Source organism: Microcaecilia unicolor, chromosome 3 (assembly GCF_901765095.1).
Source record: "Microcaecilia unicolor chromosome 3, aMicUni1.1, whole genome shotgun sequence".
Lineage (NCBI taxonomy): Eukaryota > Metazoa > Chordata > Amphibia > Gymnophiona > Siphonopidae > Microcaecilia > Microcaecilia unicolor.
Window position 1 is genome coordinate 53,503,112 of NC_044033.1, and position 18,051 is coordinate 53,521,162.

The 18,051-nt window shown below is 41.1% G+C and overlaps 1 protein-coding gene across 1 annotated transcript in view; it reads left to right on the forward strand.

The window, feature by feature from the left end:
* Positions 1-5,523, forward strand: part of ANAPC1 (anaphase promoting complex subunit 1) — a gene marked incomplete in the record, with an annotated part of 281,392 nt that extends 275,869 nt beyond the window's left edge. The window contains 1 exon segment of the mRNA XM_030195933.1: positions 5,211-5,523. Coding sequence (XP_030051793.1) covers positions 5,211-5,326 — 116 coding nt within the window.
* Between the last annotated feature and the right edge of the window lie 12,528 nt (positions 5,524-18,051).

The following is an 18,051-nucleotide window of genomic DNA, read 5'->3' on the forward strand; positions in this document are numbered from 1 at the left end:
TTGTGGCCATTCTTTCTCTCCCTCCAGCCCCGTGCTGCCTGGTATCATCCCCTCCCCCTAGTCTTCCATTCTCTCGAGTCGCCCGCAGCTTCATTGAGAAAGCAGTACAAACACTGCTTTAGACCTGTCCCTGCCTGAAAGCCCTTCTCTCTCCTACAACTTCCCGCCTACACGGGAACAGGAAGGGAAGTTGAAGGAGAAAGAAAGTCTTCTCAGGACAGGTCTAAAGCAGCGTGTGTACTGCTTTCTCCTGACGCGACCGGGGGATTTGAAGGCTCGGGGGGGGGGGGCGCGATACCTGGTGCCGCATGCTGGAGAAGAGCTGCTCTTTCGACTGCGGGGCTAAAGGCTGGCTTGCACTGATTGGAGGAGAAGGAAAACTGGGTGGGCCTGGGCCCACCCAGGCCCACCCGTAGCTACGCCCCTGGTATGCTGATGTGTTTTCTACTAAACCAGGAATTGCTCATTTGGCTAATCACAATGTAGACACGAGTGACCATAAACCGCTGAAGCAGAGTGCCTATCGAATATCTGCTGAAGTGGGAGAAGCACATGAAGCATAAGATTGATCAGATGCTAGCTCTAGGTGTTATAAAGAAGTCTCGTAGTCCCTGGGCTTCTCCTTGTTCCTAAGAACTACAGGAGAAGCCGCTTCTGTGTGGATTACAGTAAGCTTAATGAATGTACTGTATCTGATGCATTTCTGATGCCCTGGATGGACGAGTTGCTAGACACTTAGCTGGGGCCCAGTACTTGACTACAGTGGACCTTAACCAAGGATACTGGCAGATTCCCTTAACAGCTGCTTCTCATGAGCAATCATCATTTGGTCTGTATGAATTTGGAATTAAAAACGCCCCTGGTACATTTCAGTGCTTGGTGAATCGTTTGTTAGATGGACTCCAGGAGCTTTCTAGGGTTTATCTTGATGACATTGCTGACATCTCAGTCAGACTTGAGATGACCACCTGATCCATTTAAATGGGGTGTTGAATTGGATCCAGAAGGCCTGCCTGACCATCAAACCCAGCAAATGTCAGATTGGAATGGCAGAAGTGCAATTTTTAGGGCACAGAGTGGGAGGTGGACAGCTAAAGCCTGAACCAGCAAAGATGGAAGCTATACAGAATTGGCCCACTCCCCAAACCAAAAAGCAAGTATTGGCCTTCCTTGGGACAGCAGGGTACTACAGAACGTTTGTGCCGCATTGTAGCCAAGACCCTGACTGACCTGACTTAAAAGGGACTACCCCGAATCATTACCTGGTCGCCAGAGTGTGAAGCGGCCTGCCAAAAATTAAAGACTACATTGGCTACAGCTCCCGTACTAGTTTATTTATTTGTTTGTTTGTTTGTTGCATTTGTATCCCACATTTTCCCACCTATTTGCAGGCTCAATGTGGCTTACAATTTTTCCGTCATGACTTATGCCATTTCAGAATACAGATACAATTGGTAATACATATAGAACATGGATGATATAATGAATAGTCAGGTAACACATATTTAACATGGATTACATACAATCGGTATCACATATTGAACGTGGATTACATAATGAAATTAGACAATACGATATAGGGAGAAAATAATCCGATTATGAAATAAATGATGGTTCCAATTATGAGTCATTATGGTATGTCATGTTAAAGAGAGATGTCTTCAGTGCCTTACAGAAGTTAATTAGGTTGTGAATTATTTTCAGGTCAAGTGGTAGAGCGTTCCACATTTGCGAACTCAAGTATGAAAAGCTGGATGCATGTATTAATTAGTTGCAACTGATTACCAACCTATGGCATTGGGGCTGTACTCAGTCAAGTGAATAGCAAAGGAGAGGAACACCCCATTGTGTACCTGAGTCACAAGCTCCTTCAGAGAGAGGTAGCATATGCAACTCAGGTACACAATGGGGTGCTCCTCTACTTTGCTATTCACTTGACTGAGTACAGCCACAATGCCATAGGTTGAGGTATCAGTCTGTATCACCAATCTTTGTTGGTAATCAGGTGCAACTGATTGGTACTGGTCTTCAAATCTAGCCTGGAGGTACCGGATCTTTCTTTAATCTCAGTGTGGGGGTACAGAGGAGAAACATCTCTGTCTTGAGATCCTGTTCAAGGCTTGTGAATAGTTAAGTTCTTGAACTCCCCAGGTGCTACCCAGGTGGTAACAAGGTAGTTTTAGTTTTGATCCTATCTGTTATTGCTTGCTGTACTTTTTCATCTGGTTTTTCAAATGTTCACTGTTCAGCTTTTTTATAGTAATAAACCTATAGTTTATTAGTTCTGCAATCCTGGACTGACTAAGAATCCTGGTTTGTGTTTTTTGGGTCTGTAGGTGCTTTCTAGAAACTTTGGTGGCCTCAGTGTCTTAAAAATCACTGGGGAATAACCTGAGAGTGGGAGACTAGCCCAGAGGCAAGTGGGACCCAGTCAGTGGGAGGAGGGTGCTAGTATGGAGCACATGCCCAGGTGCAGGCGGGCCTAAGCAGTGTTGGGGACAGACCCTCCAGGTGGCTGCAGGGTTAACCCCAGGCGTGTGCTAGGCATTTCTTGACAGATGTATATGAAGTGAAACACACAATGTCCTTAAAGAATCTTAAATCTAGAAAATTAAAGATGCAAGACATAAGAATTGCATCCAATGTTCAAAAGAAATTACAAAAACAACCTGTGAATCACATAATAAGGTATCATGAACTAATCCAAATACTTACATACAGAATGTGTATGTAATATGACAAAAGAGTGCAACTATCTTGTAGTATATGAAGATAGAGAGAGATCAGTAAACAAGATGATGTTCTCTACACTATGAAATTAGTAGAGCAGGGGAGGGTTTCTCAATGCATTGTTGGTTATTCTTATGGGGACATAATGCCATAGTTCCTTGTACATTCTTATTCTGAATAAAAATTTATTGATACAAAAAAAAAAAGAAGTTAGAGGAATTGTTAGCATAAGGGACCTAAAGTCATTACCTAGAAACAGGAACAATGTTTAAATCTCATTATTCAGGTTTATCCAAACAAAATAACATACAGAACAATTTATAATGCAGCTTTCAGGAACAGTGATAGTGCATTGAACAAAAACAAAGTAATCCCTATCCCACCCACCTCCCACCCACCCATGCCATAGTGAACATATATAAGTCCAACAGACATTTTCCCCTTAGATATTGAGCAGATAAATATGTGTTTCAGACAGCAAAGATAGCCAAAAATTCTCCCATGCCTCCTGAAATTTCCTGCCAACTGGATCAGTAAAATTATGAACTTTCTGCCATTCTGTGCACATGTGAGAAATTAATATTCTATGCCACTGTTTTATCGGTCCAGTGGAGAGCAGCCATCAGATTAAAATTGCCTTCAGGCCGAACAAAACAGCTTTTTGAAAGAATCACTTAAAGCCAGGCGGCAGAGGATCACTACATATATAATGTCCAAATATTATCTAGGAGTTATAGTACACCATACAATTCCAGTAAGTCTCTGTGGCAGACAACAAGCATTTCAAGAAACAGTTCACTGAAGCGCAATGCCAAAACATGTGCCTGAGAGTAGCTGGCCGGGCACCACACTTAGGAAAAGTATCTTGCTGTGTCAGAAGCTTCAGCTAGATCTATTCACGGTAGAGAAGTGAAGCAGTGACACTAGTACCCCGCTCCGGAGGAAAGGCTGGGTTGTCACACAGAGACAAATAAGGAGTCAACTTAGCGGAAAAATGGTGTCTCCGATACTACCGCTGCCAAAAAAGGATAGAAACAAGAACAATGAAAGAGACCGTTCATGATATGGACCGTACTTAAAACAGTGGTGATATGTTGAATAGAAGAAAAAATAGAAAAGAAATCATATTGTTGCACAGTGAAGGGTGGATGTAAAATGCCATAATATGAGAGGACAACTTACTGGCAGATAGCTAAGACACTGCTAACATGGAGTACTTAGAAGCAGCCGAGAAATCTGTTAAAAAGTAGATCACCAAAATATTTTATGTTAAAAAAAAAAAAAGTCCCAAAACACAAAATGTGAAGCGGTCTGCAAATTCCAAAAGGAATGAAAACTTAAGAGCAGACACTATGGTTATTTAAAAAACAAAAAGGAGACTTTGTTAACAAATTTATTAATTAAAAGGTGTGCCCCTTTTATTAAATTGCCTTATAGTTTTGCCAGCATAAACAAGTCCACATGGGCAGATGCCTGTATAAATGACACCAGCACTTTTACAGTTTGAAAACTGTGTTAATTTAAACTCTTCTCCAGACTGCTTGTTCACCCCACAGAGAGAGCAACCTCCACATCTTTTGTTCCCATGCAGTAAGTTTCCTTATGTGACTTCATTGCTCCTTGGTTATGCAAAGGGGACCAAGTGATCTCTTAAGTTAGTATTAGCCACAGTTACCCGTTTACTAAGCCGTGCAGCAATGCCAACACAGCCCATTTAGCACAAACTTTATCCTTTTTGATAGGATGCTTGTGTGATCCTTAATTATTAAAGAAGTCTTGGGGGGGAGGCGCTTGTAGACTAGGGGTCTAAAAGTTAATTGAAGGAGGAGGGGTGTAATGCTGAAAGTTCACCTAGGGGAACCCATACCCTGGTACTGGCTCTGAGTGAACCTCCTCAGTGTTGCATAGGACAAGGAAAATATTTTACCTTTGAAGGGCACAGGCACATCTTTTCACATCACCATGTTGAATTCAGCAATGTTGTCTCTCCACATTGACTCAAACTTTTCAGATTCAGAAATTAAAATTCATCATTTCTTTCCACCACCACACCGACTCCTCCATTGTTATTATTTTAACCTTCCCTCTGGTGGTTTGTAAGCAATATATAGCTTACAAATTATTTTACATTTACAAACTGTTACACAATGCCCACAACAAAGTCCTTGTTTCCAGCGTGTTGATAGATGAGACAAGGTATCTGTGAAGTACATAGGGCATGGATGTGAACCAACTAAAGCAGTGAATTCACAAGCCATTAGTCTAAGCCATCAGTAAGGTTGCATGGCCAAATCTAGAGTTTGGAAATCTTCTATATGTAACAACCATGTGCAGATCTATGTGGTATCTAGACAAGTCTGAAACTCTTCCATACAGTATAGAATAAGAAGGTTTCATCATGGTCTAGTTATTTTTTGCACTAGTTTTCCAGCGTGTAACCACTTTGATGCATTTTCTTTTTCTCATCTCTGCTTTCTTAGGGAGTGAAAGCTTCTCCGAGCTGCTGCTGAAATTCAGACAAATGAAAATGCCAGTGCGAGCACTGTTGAGGTTGGCACCAGTGCTGCTTGGAAATCCACACTCCATGGTACTGTAAAGGTGCTGCAGTGTTTTTGTAAAACAAATTTTTACAAACCAGTGGCTGAAGGCCAAACATGCATAAATTCTTGCATTGTATATTTTTAAAAAAATCACCTTTATAATTAGAAAAAAATGTAAATTAATGTATAGCTATTAAATGTTAAAAATGTCATCAAGAAGTGTGTGGATTGCTGTTAGACTAACTGTGAATGAATTAAGAACAAAAGTATTTGCTTTGTAAATAGTTTAATTAAAATATTTAAAAAAATTAATGTTTCAGCCCCTTTTTGTGATTTGTTTAATCTACATTTTTTAGGAAGCTATTAGTCTTAAGCAAATCCTTCTGCGCTTTGAGTTTTTTAAAATTTAATTTAGGTATGAAAAGCAATTTTGCCTAGATATAGCATAAAGATTTTCATTTCTATTCTGTTTTCTGTTTTTATTTTCTTAATATTAGTTTTTACAGGAGTTTAAAAGGCTTTGACAGGGAAAAGGTTTAAGAGCTCAGTTTAGATAATGTGTTTTCGTTCCATTTTTACAGGCAGAATTTATGTTTAGCTTTCATCTTGTCCTTTTCCATTCAGATCTTGTGCTTCAGATCATTACAAACATAATAGAGCTGTACTTCTCTAAAAGGGCCAATAGTAAATGAAAGGAGAGGCACATGTATCCTAAACTAGAGCCAAGGATGTTCTGAGGCCAAGAAGATATCTTGGAGTACATCTATTCAGCTTAACCAACAAGTACAGCGCTCATAAAACTGCAATTATTTTATTAATTTATTATTCGAAACAAATTTATTTATTTATTTATTTATTATTAGAAACAAATACAAAAATGACCATAGTCAGAAAGCATTTTTTTCTGAGGCCAAGCAGGATAGCAAGTCATGGCAGTTCCCCTGGTCTTTGTATTTTTGAAGTAAGCAGCCCATTCACCTTCACCTTTTTACACTCCACTCAGGATTTTTTAGACCTCTATCATATCTCCAGCCACCAGGCAGCTGAAGTCAAGCTAGGGCAACTCTGGGCTGATCTTAAACATAGAGGGTGCTCACTGATGATTGAGATGGGAGCCATGATCTCACCAGGCAGACCACAATGTCCAAAATAAATAAACCTCAAAGGGACCAGAAAAGTTAGTGGAACAAGGGCGCGGGTGCCAGATGCCCGGAACAGTGGGTATTAGCTGTATGTGTTCCTGTTTGGGTAGTAAACCCATCCTCGCATCCTTGCTGAACGCTCGTAGGGCTCCACAATCGTGCCTCTTACAGGAGCCGTGCACCAGAAGGTGTATGCAAATGAAAACAAGGACTCTTTCAGTTCCTGACCATTTCATTGTGAAAAGGGGCCTAAAACCAATGCATAGCGAAAAGTGCGGAATTTTCTTTTCCTTTTTCAAAACAAGGCAGTTACTGCTAGGTCGTGGTCCCCGAGTCGATAATGGGCACATAAAAATTCAGATGAAGAAATGTCACGCGCACTGGTAAGCGAAAGCTCGCTGTTTCTATGACCTTCATTTAAATGCCATAGGCGCCTCGTGTAAGAGGCTTGGTGAGGCTTACCGTGACTTTCCCCTGGCTGCTGCCCCCACAAATGCAGGGCTGCAGCCAGGCAGCTCTCTGACGGTCCCGCCTTCCTTCCTGCTCGCAGCCCTCCTCCTTTCCGTTCCTCCCCCCCCCTAGTGTGCGTGTTTTAACCCTTTTACTTTCCATCGCAGCGACGTCAGTGATGAAAAAGGCACTGCGGGCTCACCTCCGGCAATAGCTTCTCCCTTCCCTCTTCACACAGTGTCCTGCCTTCTGCGATGATGCATTTCCTGTTTCCACGAGGGCAGGACACTGTGTGAAGAGGGAAGGGAGAAGCTGGAGGCGAGCCTGCAGTGCATTCTTCGTCACTGATGTCGCTGCCACGGAGAGTAAAAGGGTTAAACGTGTGGGGGGGGGGGGCAGGAAGGAATGGAGAGGAGGGCTGTCGGGGAGCTGAGGGAGGGCAGGGAGAATCACTGGACATGGATGGGAGGGCAGGGGGAGAGAACAGATGGCTGGACATGGAGAAGAGGTGAGGGCAGGGGGAGAGAACAGATGGCTGGACATGGAGAGAAGGGGAGGGCAGAGGGAGAGAAGAGCGCTGGAGAGGAGGGGAGGGCAGGGGGAGAGAACAGATCGCTGGACATGGAGAGAAGTGGAGAGCAGGGGGAGAGAAGAGATTGATGGAGGGGAGGGCAGGGAGAGAGGAGAATTGCTGGACATGGATGGATGGAGGGGAGGGCAGAGGAGAGGAGAATTGCTGGGCATGCATGGATGAATGGGAGCAGGGGAGAGATGAAATTTGCAGGATAGGGGTGGATGGAGGAGAGGGCAGGGGAGAATGGAGAGTTCCTGGACATGGATGGAGGGGAGGGCAGGGGAGAGAGGAATTTTGCTGGATATGGATGGAGGAGAGAGCAGGGAAGAATGGAGAGTTGTTGGATGATGGATGGAGGGGAGGGAAGTCAGGAAGGAGATGTACATGGATGGAGGGGAGGGAAGAGAGGAGAAATGCTGGACATGGATGGAGTGGAGGGCAGGGAAGAGAGGGGAAATGTTTGACAAGGATGGAGGGAAGGAAAGAAAGACAAAGGAAGGAGATGCACACGAATGGAAGGAAGAGAGGAGAAATGCTGGATATGGATGGAGGGGAGGGAAGACAGAGGAAGTAGATGCACATGGATGGAGGGGAGTGAGGAGAAATGCTGGATATGGATGGAGGGAAAACTGCTGAATTTAAGGGCTGGATCGCAACACTTTGAGGGCAGATACTGAAACTGGAGAAAGGATAGGGACAGGGCTACAGATGGTAGACAGGACGCATAAGGACACAGAAGGATGGTGGGCTTGGTGAGAGAAAAAATATCAAATGGAAAGAAGACACTGCATAAAACAGAAGACACTGGGACCAAAGCTAATAGAAAAACTAAATGCTCAGACAGCAAAGGTAGAAAACATTTTTTTATGCAGAATTTATTAATTGGAATGTCAGCTTTTGGAAATGTGCATCTGTGATATTTTGCCTGTGAGTTTCAATTTTTCTAGTATTGCTGCATGCTGAGTCTGACTTCTTGAGATAACTTTCCAGTTCAGTATTTTGCCTTCATATGTGTTTTTCAGGTGTGATCAAGATGCAGTATTCTGCTAGCATGTAGTATTTGCAGCCCCTTTTTTTTTTGTTTCACTAGGTTGTGTACTGGTGTTTTAGAGCCCGGTGTAATTATAGTTCTGCCTTTCCACGCATAAGGTTGTAGCTCATCCTGTTCTTGGAATTAGTGCTGTTATGGTTTGGTAAGGTTATGAGTGTGTTTTTGCACAAGTTTGTGTATAGTGTTTTGCAGTGGAGAGATTGTGTGTTGGCCTTACTGAGGTGGCACCAAAACATCAGAAAGGGTGTAGAGCCTAAATCATGACACACTACCTCTTGAAGGATCTATATCTATTGCAATTTACTTCTCACTGGTGTTCCGCTCAGCCATCTCTCTCCTCTCCAATCTGTCCAAACTTCTGCGGCACGACTTATTTTCCGCCAGAATCGTTATACCCACACTAGCCCACTCCTCAAGTCACTTCACTGGCTCCCTGTCCGCTTCCGCATTCAGTTTAAACTTCTCGTACTGACCTTTAAATGCATCCATTCTGCAGCCCCCCGTTACCTCTCCACTCTCATCTCTCCCTACATTCCTCCCCGTGAACTCCGCTTACTGGACAAATCTCTCTTGTCGTCCCCCTTCTCCTCCACTGCTAACTCCAGGCTTCGCTCCTTTTCTCTCGCGGCACCTTATGCCTGGAATAGACTTCCTGGACCTATATGTCTAGCTCCATCTCTACCTGTTTTCAAATCTATGCTGAAAACCCACCTTTTCACTGCTGCTTTTTAGCTCCCATTACTTCCCTCACCCGTAACTGTTTTGTCTGTCTGTATTATTTAGATTGTAAGCTCTTTTGAGCAGGGACTGTCTCTTTGTGTCAGGTGTTCAGCGCTGTGTGTGTCTATGGTTGTTAATAAAAGGAGCTCATTGTGAACACTTTCCACCCTAAAAGGGTGTTTTGTGGCTTTGCATGAGAATTGTGATATTATGATCCCTTGTTTCATATTGTTGACGGTCTGCATTTTCTGTATGGGTGGTATATGGGTGTATTAGGGTCTGCCCTGTTGGAATGTAATTGTATTTTTTACATGCATTGCCTGTCACCTATTATTTCTCTGTGATTACTCTGTGACCTTTGATGTGAATTACTTAGAGAGGTCACACAGCTATGCAACTTCCTGTGGGGGTTAGATGCGGCAGATGCAGCACATGCAGCACATGGAGCACATGGAGCTCATGATCTCTCCTAACCTGAGAGGATCTATGGTGGTGTGAGCATCCATTACCATCTAAGCACATGGAAGGAGCTGATAATACAAATGTATAGTAATATGTATATATAAGCCTGTCTGATTATAATCTAACTACAAACTGTGAGTAAACAGATGTTTTGTTACTTCAACTTTAAAGTGACTCAGCAGTGAATTATTCAGGGGTGAATGAGAGAGAGATGAAGAAAGAAATTAACATTTCTAAAGCTGAAGCTGTGTGTACTAAAATCTGCTAATTATTTACTACAAATAATCCAACAAAAGGGTTATGGGCCCAGGGCCAGGAATTGAAAAAGAAGAGAAATATTACCAGGCAGAAAAAAAAGGCCACATTTTTCTCTTAAGTTTTAAAGGAAAGATTCAGTCTGTCTCTCTCTCCCCCCACACAGCAGACAGAAGGCTAAGAAAATGGCTGAGGGAAGAAATTCACCATTGTTCTATTCTCTCAAGGTGCCTAAATTAACTGAGTTTAATTATCAGCAGTGGGAATTAAGATTCATATGTCTCCTTCGAGCAAAAAGATTAAATATATGCTTAGATCAAGACAGAACAGCTGAAAATATGGCTGAATGGGACAATGCAAACTATTATGTGAAGTGCATGCTTTTGGAAGCTCTCTCAGAGAAACAAGCCATATTAGTGGAGGGAAAAGATACACCAAAGGACATTTTATATAAACTGAGAACTATGTATGCAACTACATATGCAAAGCAGCAACCAATTTGGTTGGCAGAGTTGAATGAAACCAAATTAAGGGATAAAAGTAAATGTAATGATCACATTATGCATCTTATGTCTTCATTTCAAAAGTTAGAACTTTCTGGAATTCCCATGTGTGATGCATTGAAAAGAGCATTTCTTTTTACCTCACTGTCAAAGAAGTTTGATGTTTTTAGGTCTGTAAATGAGGCCATTGAAGGGCAATCTTTTGAACAGGCAACATCAAAACTAAGGCAGGAATGCATAATAAATGATTCTGAGGAGATGTGTTCTCAAAGCAAGTCAGAGAGAAATGAAACAAATTTCTTGGCAAAGAACAGAGGAAGGCGGAGCTATGGGAAAACTCCACCCAAGGGCAAGCTGATTTGCTACTCATGTGGAAAGGAGGGACATGTATCTAAATGGTGTAAGGAAACACAAAACACTCCCTCTAGCTCACCTAAGCCAATGGAACTAAAGAATTTTCAAACCAGGAAATGTATGAAGGACAAAGATAAACACAAGGGCTTTCTAATGGCAGAAAAATCTTTGACTATGGTAAATAATAATTCAAATGAAAGTACTTGGATTTTGGATTCGGGGAGCACATGCCATTTAACCAATTGTAAGGATTTCTTTCAGGAAATGTGTCCAGAGGAAGGTATTCTTAAAACTGCAAACGCAGGGACTGCTAAGATCCAAGCAAAAGGTATTGGATTCTTAAAATGCAAAGTGTCTAATGAAGTTAAAGAAATTCCTGTAAGTGATGTCTTGTATATTCCCCAAGCAGTTTGCAATATGCTTAGTGTATCTACATTAGATAAGAAGGGATTTGTGATTCATTTTGAAAACAGTAAGTGCACAATCTCTAAAAATGATGAAGTGTATGCTGAAGCTTTTATGCATAATGATGTTTATAAACTGAGCATTTCAGGTGAAGCCTCACATATGGCGCAAGTAAGGAAGAATGATGGTAAATGTAGTCTGGAAATCTGGCACCGCCGCCTGGGACATCGTGATTTTAAGGTGATCCAGGATCTTTACAGTAAGCAACTGGCCACCGGCATTCAGATAAGTGCAGATGCTGGTAAAATGGAGAAATGCATAGACTGTGTTACTCAAAAAGGTGTGAGACCCTCATTTCCTGCTTACACAGGAAATAGGAGTAATAAAGTACTGGACTTAATACACAGTGACTTATGTGGACCGTTTAATATCCCATCATTGGGAAATAACAGATTTGTGCTAATATTCTTGGATGATTTCTCTAGATATTGTGTGGCCTATTTGCTGAAAGAGAAAAGTCAAGTCACAGACATGCTGAAGAAATACGTAGCCATGGTGAGCAATAAATTTGAAAGAAAACCAAAGGTTCTTCAGACCGACAATGGTGGTGAGTTCACTTCACAAAGCATGCGCACATTTCTAGAACAAGAAGGCATTCAACATATCACAACAGTAGCTTATACACCAGAGCAAAATTCTGTTGCAGAGAGAAAATTTAGGTCACTTGTGGAAATGACCAGATGTATGCTGTCAGATAGCAATCTCCCTAAAAGACTATGGGGGGAAGCCATTCTCACAGCAGTGTACCTACAAAACAGAATGCAAACTAAAGGCGCGGAGCGCACACCACATGAGACATGGCATGGTAGGAAGCCAAACCTGTCACACATAAGAACATTTGGAAGTACAGCATATGCTCATGTACCAAAGCAAAGAAGGCATAAGCTGGATTCCACAACAGAAAGGGGCATTTTAGTTGGCTATACTCCAGGACACAAAGGATATAGAATTTTGAATCTGAAAACTGGCATTGTTGGCATAAGACATGTTACATATTTTGATGAAAACAAAAGGGTTGATAAAGGCTGGATTATCCCAGATGAGCCTTATCATCCAGAATATGAAACTAGAACCATAATAGACATGCCAGTGTATATAAATGCCATACCAAGGCAGATGTCTGAAAGCAACTCATCTGTATCTAACGAGGAACAGGCAGAGGAAACAGACACAGAAAGGATCATTGAAGAAGACAGTACAGTTGGAGAAGGGGAATCAATTGGAGAAGAACTCTCAGATTTTGAGGATGCGGAAAGGTCAGACCAACCTGTAGTCAGACGCTCATCCAGGGAAAACAAAGGTGTTCCACCCCCAAGACTGTCTTACCTAACAAAGTCAGCAGAAGCTCAAGAGCCCTTAACATGGGATGAGATTGAGAAAATGCCAGCAGAAGAAGCTGCTGAATGGCATAAAGCTGCACAAGAAGAAATTGATGCATTGGATAAAAATAATACTTGGATTCTTACAAAATTACCTCCTGGCAAGAAAGCTATAGGATGCAAATGGGTATTCAAGTTAAAAAGGAATGCACAAGGAAAAGTGGAAAGGTATAAAGCCAGATTAGTCGCAAAGGGATATCTTCAAAAATATGGAGAAGATTTTGATGAAGTGTTTGCACCTGTAGTGAAACACACGACAATCAGAACACTTCTGAGCATTGCAGTCTCAAAAGGCATGCAAGTCAACCACATTGATGTGAAAACAGCATTTCTTCATGGAGAAATAACTGAAGACTTGTACATGGAACAGCCAACAGGTTTCATAAATACAAAAAAAAGACAGCTAGTGTGTAAATTAAACAAAGGTCTTTATGGATTAAAGCAAAGTGCAAAATGTTGGAATGAAAAATTGCATGAAATATTGACAAATTTAGGATTTAAGCAAGGTGAAGCAGATAAATGCTTGTACACTAGGTGCACAAATGGACAATATGCATACATTTTAGCTTTTGTTGATGATCTGCTCATTGCAAGCAAAAGTGAGCAAGAGTACAAGGACATTGTAAAGTGTTTAAACCAGAATGTTGAGATAAAAGAACTTGGTAATGTGTCATACTATCTTGGTATAGAAATTGAGAAACAAAATGATGGTTCTTATCTTCTAAGCCAGAAGCAGAAAATAAATGAGCTTATTGAAAGTTTAGGTATGCAAGATGCCCAAGTTGTAAGCACTCCCATGATCACTGATTTTCTGAAGGATGAAACAGTAAGAGAACCTTTACCAGATAACATCCAATATAGATCAGCCATAGGTAAGCTTTTATATCTAGCTACCACATACAGGGCTGATATAGCAAATGCAGTAGGAATTTTGAGCAGAAGGGTCAGCTCACCTACCAAATCAGATTGGACTGCAGTTAAAAGGATGGTAAGGTATTTAAAGGGTACCATTGATTGTAAATTAAAGATTTCAGCCAATAGTAATCCAAAACTAATATGTTACTGTGATTCAGATTGGGCAGGGGATCATTCTGATTATAAATCCACAAGTGGATATGTGTTTATGTATGGAAATGTACAAATTTCATGGGCCAGTCATAAACAAAGTATTGTGAGTTTGTCTTCTACAGAAGCTGAATATGTGGCCGTATCGGAAGCGTGCAGAGAACTGATGTGGATTGAAAAACTTTTGCTGGATTTTGGAATAGCTGAAAAGAGACCAATCCAGATAATGGAAGATAATCAGAGCTGCATCCGACTGTCACAGAATGACAAGGTTCAGTCACGCACCAAGCACATCGCAACGAAATACCACAACGTGCGAGAGTTGGTGAAAGAAGGGGTCATCAGTCTACACTATTGTCACACCAGTGAGATGACAGCTGACATCATGACCAAACCGTTACCCAGAGAACATTTTGTGAATCTGCGTATAAAGCTTGGACTTTGTATGAATAAATAATTGCATGACAGTTATGCATGAGAAGGGGTTTGTTGGAATGTAATTGTATTTTTTTACATGCATTGCCTGTCACCTATTATTTCTCTGTGATTACTCTGTGACCTCTGATGTGAATTACTTAGAGAGGTCACACAGCCCAGTGTAAATTTATGGTACAGTAAGGTTCTGAGTGCGTTTTTGCACAAAGTTGTGCATAGTGTTTTGCAGTTGAGCGATTGTGGTTAGTATGTGCTTTGAGCAACCACTTTATTCTTTGACATATGATACATATCTAATATCTAAATTTAATAAACGGTATTAATTGTGACTTTTATTTTTACTTATGTTTTTTCTGTGTGTTAGACGATTATGGATGTAAGCCCCGCCCCTAATCCCGCCCCCTTTCGCCTCCCCAAACAGTTGGGCCACCGACCGCCTATAATTAAACGCTGATGATGAAGTGGTTTGCGTGGCTTATAAACGACAGTATTAGCTGAGAGCTTCAGATGTTACCTGTGTGAAAGTAGAAGAAAAAAAAACATGTTTAATTGAGAACTATTATTTTGGAAACCGATAAATATGTTAATATTTATAATGTGCGATACCTTGAAATGGAATTGACTATAGCAGGGCGGTTGCAAAGCAGACGGACAATTAGCAGTTTGTTTCGTAGTCACACATTAATCGATCAAGCAACTGGGAAGCTTTGCCGATGTATCATATGAAGGTCTGTACTTTTGCCTGGCTGATGATCTTTGCGAGCTGTCAGCAAGAAAAAAAAAAAATAAAGTTCAAACTTTCACACACGGAGAACATTTTGCTGCAAGGAAGGAGGAAGTAGGCGTTTGTGTGGCGCGCTTTGCTGGTGGTGACAGTGTGAGCTCTCTGAAATGATAGCTCTAAAAAAGCTTCCTGTTTCCTTTTTTTAAAGATTGTACGAATTCAAATAAAGCCCGTGTGACAGCCTTAACCATTGATCAGGCTGAGTTTCAAGGCAGGGAGTTTCTGCCTGTCATACAGATGCTGACGTGAGACCGTGGCGCCCGTTACAAACCTGCAGCTTAGACTTCCTATTAGGCCTCTCGGAGTTGCATAATTTTCAAAAAGAAGAAGAGACATTTGTGTATCATATTCCATCCGCCTTCTAATAAGGCTCTTAAGACTCTCCTAACGTCTAAAGCAGCTTGCAGTCAACCGATAAAAGGCTGGTATGAAAACGTTTGCGAAGGGAGGTATGCTGAGAAACGGGAAGGGATGCTATAAGCTCCAGCAGGTAAGAGATTTCCCTTTCTCAGAGGTTGACAGTAGAGGCCACATGTGACCTAAAGGATTTAAAGCCCATATTATTTGCACCTATTGCTTAGATGATGGTGTGTGTAAAGTTATAGTTAAGAAGCCCCCTTGCTGGCACTTCTACTGATTGCCTGCAGCTGTTGAGGAGTGTTTGATGGAGGATAAGGACGATTTTGATGGTTAAGCATGTTTATACATATTTATTGTCTGCCAGTCGGGAAACTAGGCACATTCCAGTAACCGTGAAACAGTGTAACTTACATTGAAGCAATATAAAAGTAAAATTGCAAACACCTAAAAGCTTGGCTGTTTGAGAAAACCTTTGGAAGTTAAGGAACCATGTTTTCATTACTATTTTATTTGTTATGTTGATTTATTTTTTTTATTATGTTGAATGATTTTATGGATGTTATTTTGAAATCCCTCTGGATAGTCTTTTTGATTACAGCTGGCAGAATAGAAGCTGTGATAAATGCCATTATAATAGACAATATAAATTAAAAACATCCATACATTGAGCTAAACTAATTGCATCATAACCAGCATTATCCAAAATCTATACTCAGAGATTGAAAGAGGAAATTGCAGTTTTGTATCTGAAATGATGCCCTAAATGACCTCTTCCAATGTTATGCTTAATTTCTATGCCAGGGCATTAGACTATCCAAAACAACTAAGACTTTTCTTATGAATGAATTATGACTTTTATTTAGTACAAATTAATAGCTACAGGTTAAATAGCAATTTTAATAATGTTTTGATTACAGAAATATGTAACTTAACATCATACTGAGACTCAGAGATTGTATCTTTTAATGTTTCTGTACAGTCACTACCACATATTGAATCTAGTTTACCCACTGTTTACTCAAATGGATTTAGACTTTGCTATGACAGCTTTCAGGCCAGATTAACCACAGTGCCTCTTCCTAACCTTTAAGTCCTGCAAATTGTGTGGCTTTAATATTATCTTAAACTTAAAATGCCACTCCCCCTCCCTTTCTGTTTACCCTGTCTTTCCCGAACAGAGTATAACCCGTATAACTATTTATATAAAATCCCAACAGAGGCAAAAGGCTATATATAGTATTGTCTAAACTGAATTTGGCGAATAAGTAGAATAATTTAACAACAACAACAACAAAAAAATGAAATTACCTATTCAACCCCAAGTTTACATTTTTCCAAGTTTGAATGCAATTCCCAGCAGGTAAGATACACCCGTGAACTTTTCATCCCCTCAGCTGGTTCTTTCTCAGCAGCTCTTTAGGACAAGGAGGAGCAGCTGAGTTCTGGTTAACTTTGTGGCTGTGCTTCTAAAGCGACATCAGCTTACACCTCTTTGATGATTAACACTGCACTTAGTCTGCCCTTTCAATTTTTCTTTTTAATCAGTCACTATTGTTTAATTGAAAGGTAACTGAATATATCAACTTCTTTCTTCCTTCCTAACAGGAAGACCCTTGCAAAATGTTCTCTGTAAGGTTGCTTTCTCTAGCAAATGATTTCAAATAGCTAAACACAAGTGTAACTCTACCTTGCCTTCTAGTTTGTGTTACGAGACTCCCTCAACTGGTATCTCTTCTCTAAACTGATGTTTTGCCAAGCTCTAAAATTCAACCTAAAATACTAATTTAGACACTAAAACACCATTTATATAAAACCCTAACAAAAGCTACACTATAGTCTAAATTGACTTTGCTAAATAAGTAAAGTAATTTACCAAAGGGAAATCGTGCTAATCGAATCTCATTGAGTTCTTTGATTGGGTGACAGGAGAATTGAATCAGGGACGAGCTATGGACGTAATCTACTTAGATTTCAGCAAAGCTTTTGACACGGTTCCCCACAGGAGGCTCTTAAATAAACTGGAGGGGCTGAAGATAGGACCTGAAGTGGTGAACTGGATTAGGAACTGGTTGACGGACAGACGCCAGAGGGTGGTGGTGAATGGAATTCGCTCGGAGGAAGGAAAGGTGAGTAGTGGAGTGCCTCAGGGATCGGTGCTGGGGCCGATTCTGTTCAATATATTTGTGAGTGACATTGCCGAAGGGTTAGAAGGTAAAGTTTGCCTATTTGCGGATGATACTAAGATCTGTAACAGAGTGGACACCCTGGAGGGAGTGGAAAACATGAAAAAGGATCTGAGGAAGCTAGAAGAATGTTCTAAGGTTTGGCAATTAAAATTCAATGCGAAGAAATGCAAAGTGATGCACTTAGGGAATAGAAATCCACGGGAGATGTATGTGTTAGGCGGGGAGAGTCTGATAGGTACGGGCGGAGAGAGGGATCTTGGGGTGATAGTATCTGAGGATTTGAAGGCGGCGAAACAGTGTGACAAGGCGGTGGCCGTAGCTAGAAGGTTGTTAGGCTGTATAGAGAGAGGTGTGACCAGCAGAAGAAAGGGGGTGTTGATGCCCCTGTATAAGTCGTTGGTGAGGCCCCACCTGGAGTATTGTGTTCAGTTTTGGAGGCCATATCTTGTTAAGGATGTAAAAAGAATTGAAGTGGTGCAAAGAAAAGCTACGAGAATGGTATGGGATTTGCGTTACAAGACGTATGAGGAGAGACTTGCTGAACTAAACATGTATACTCTGGAGGAAAGGAGAAACAGGGGTGATATGATACAGAC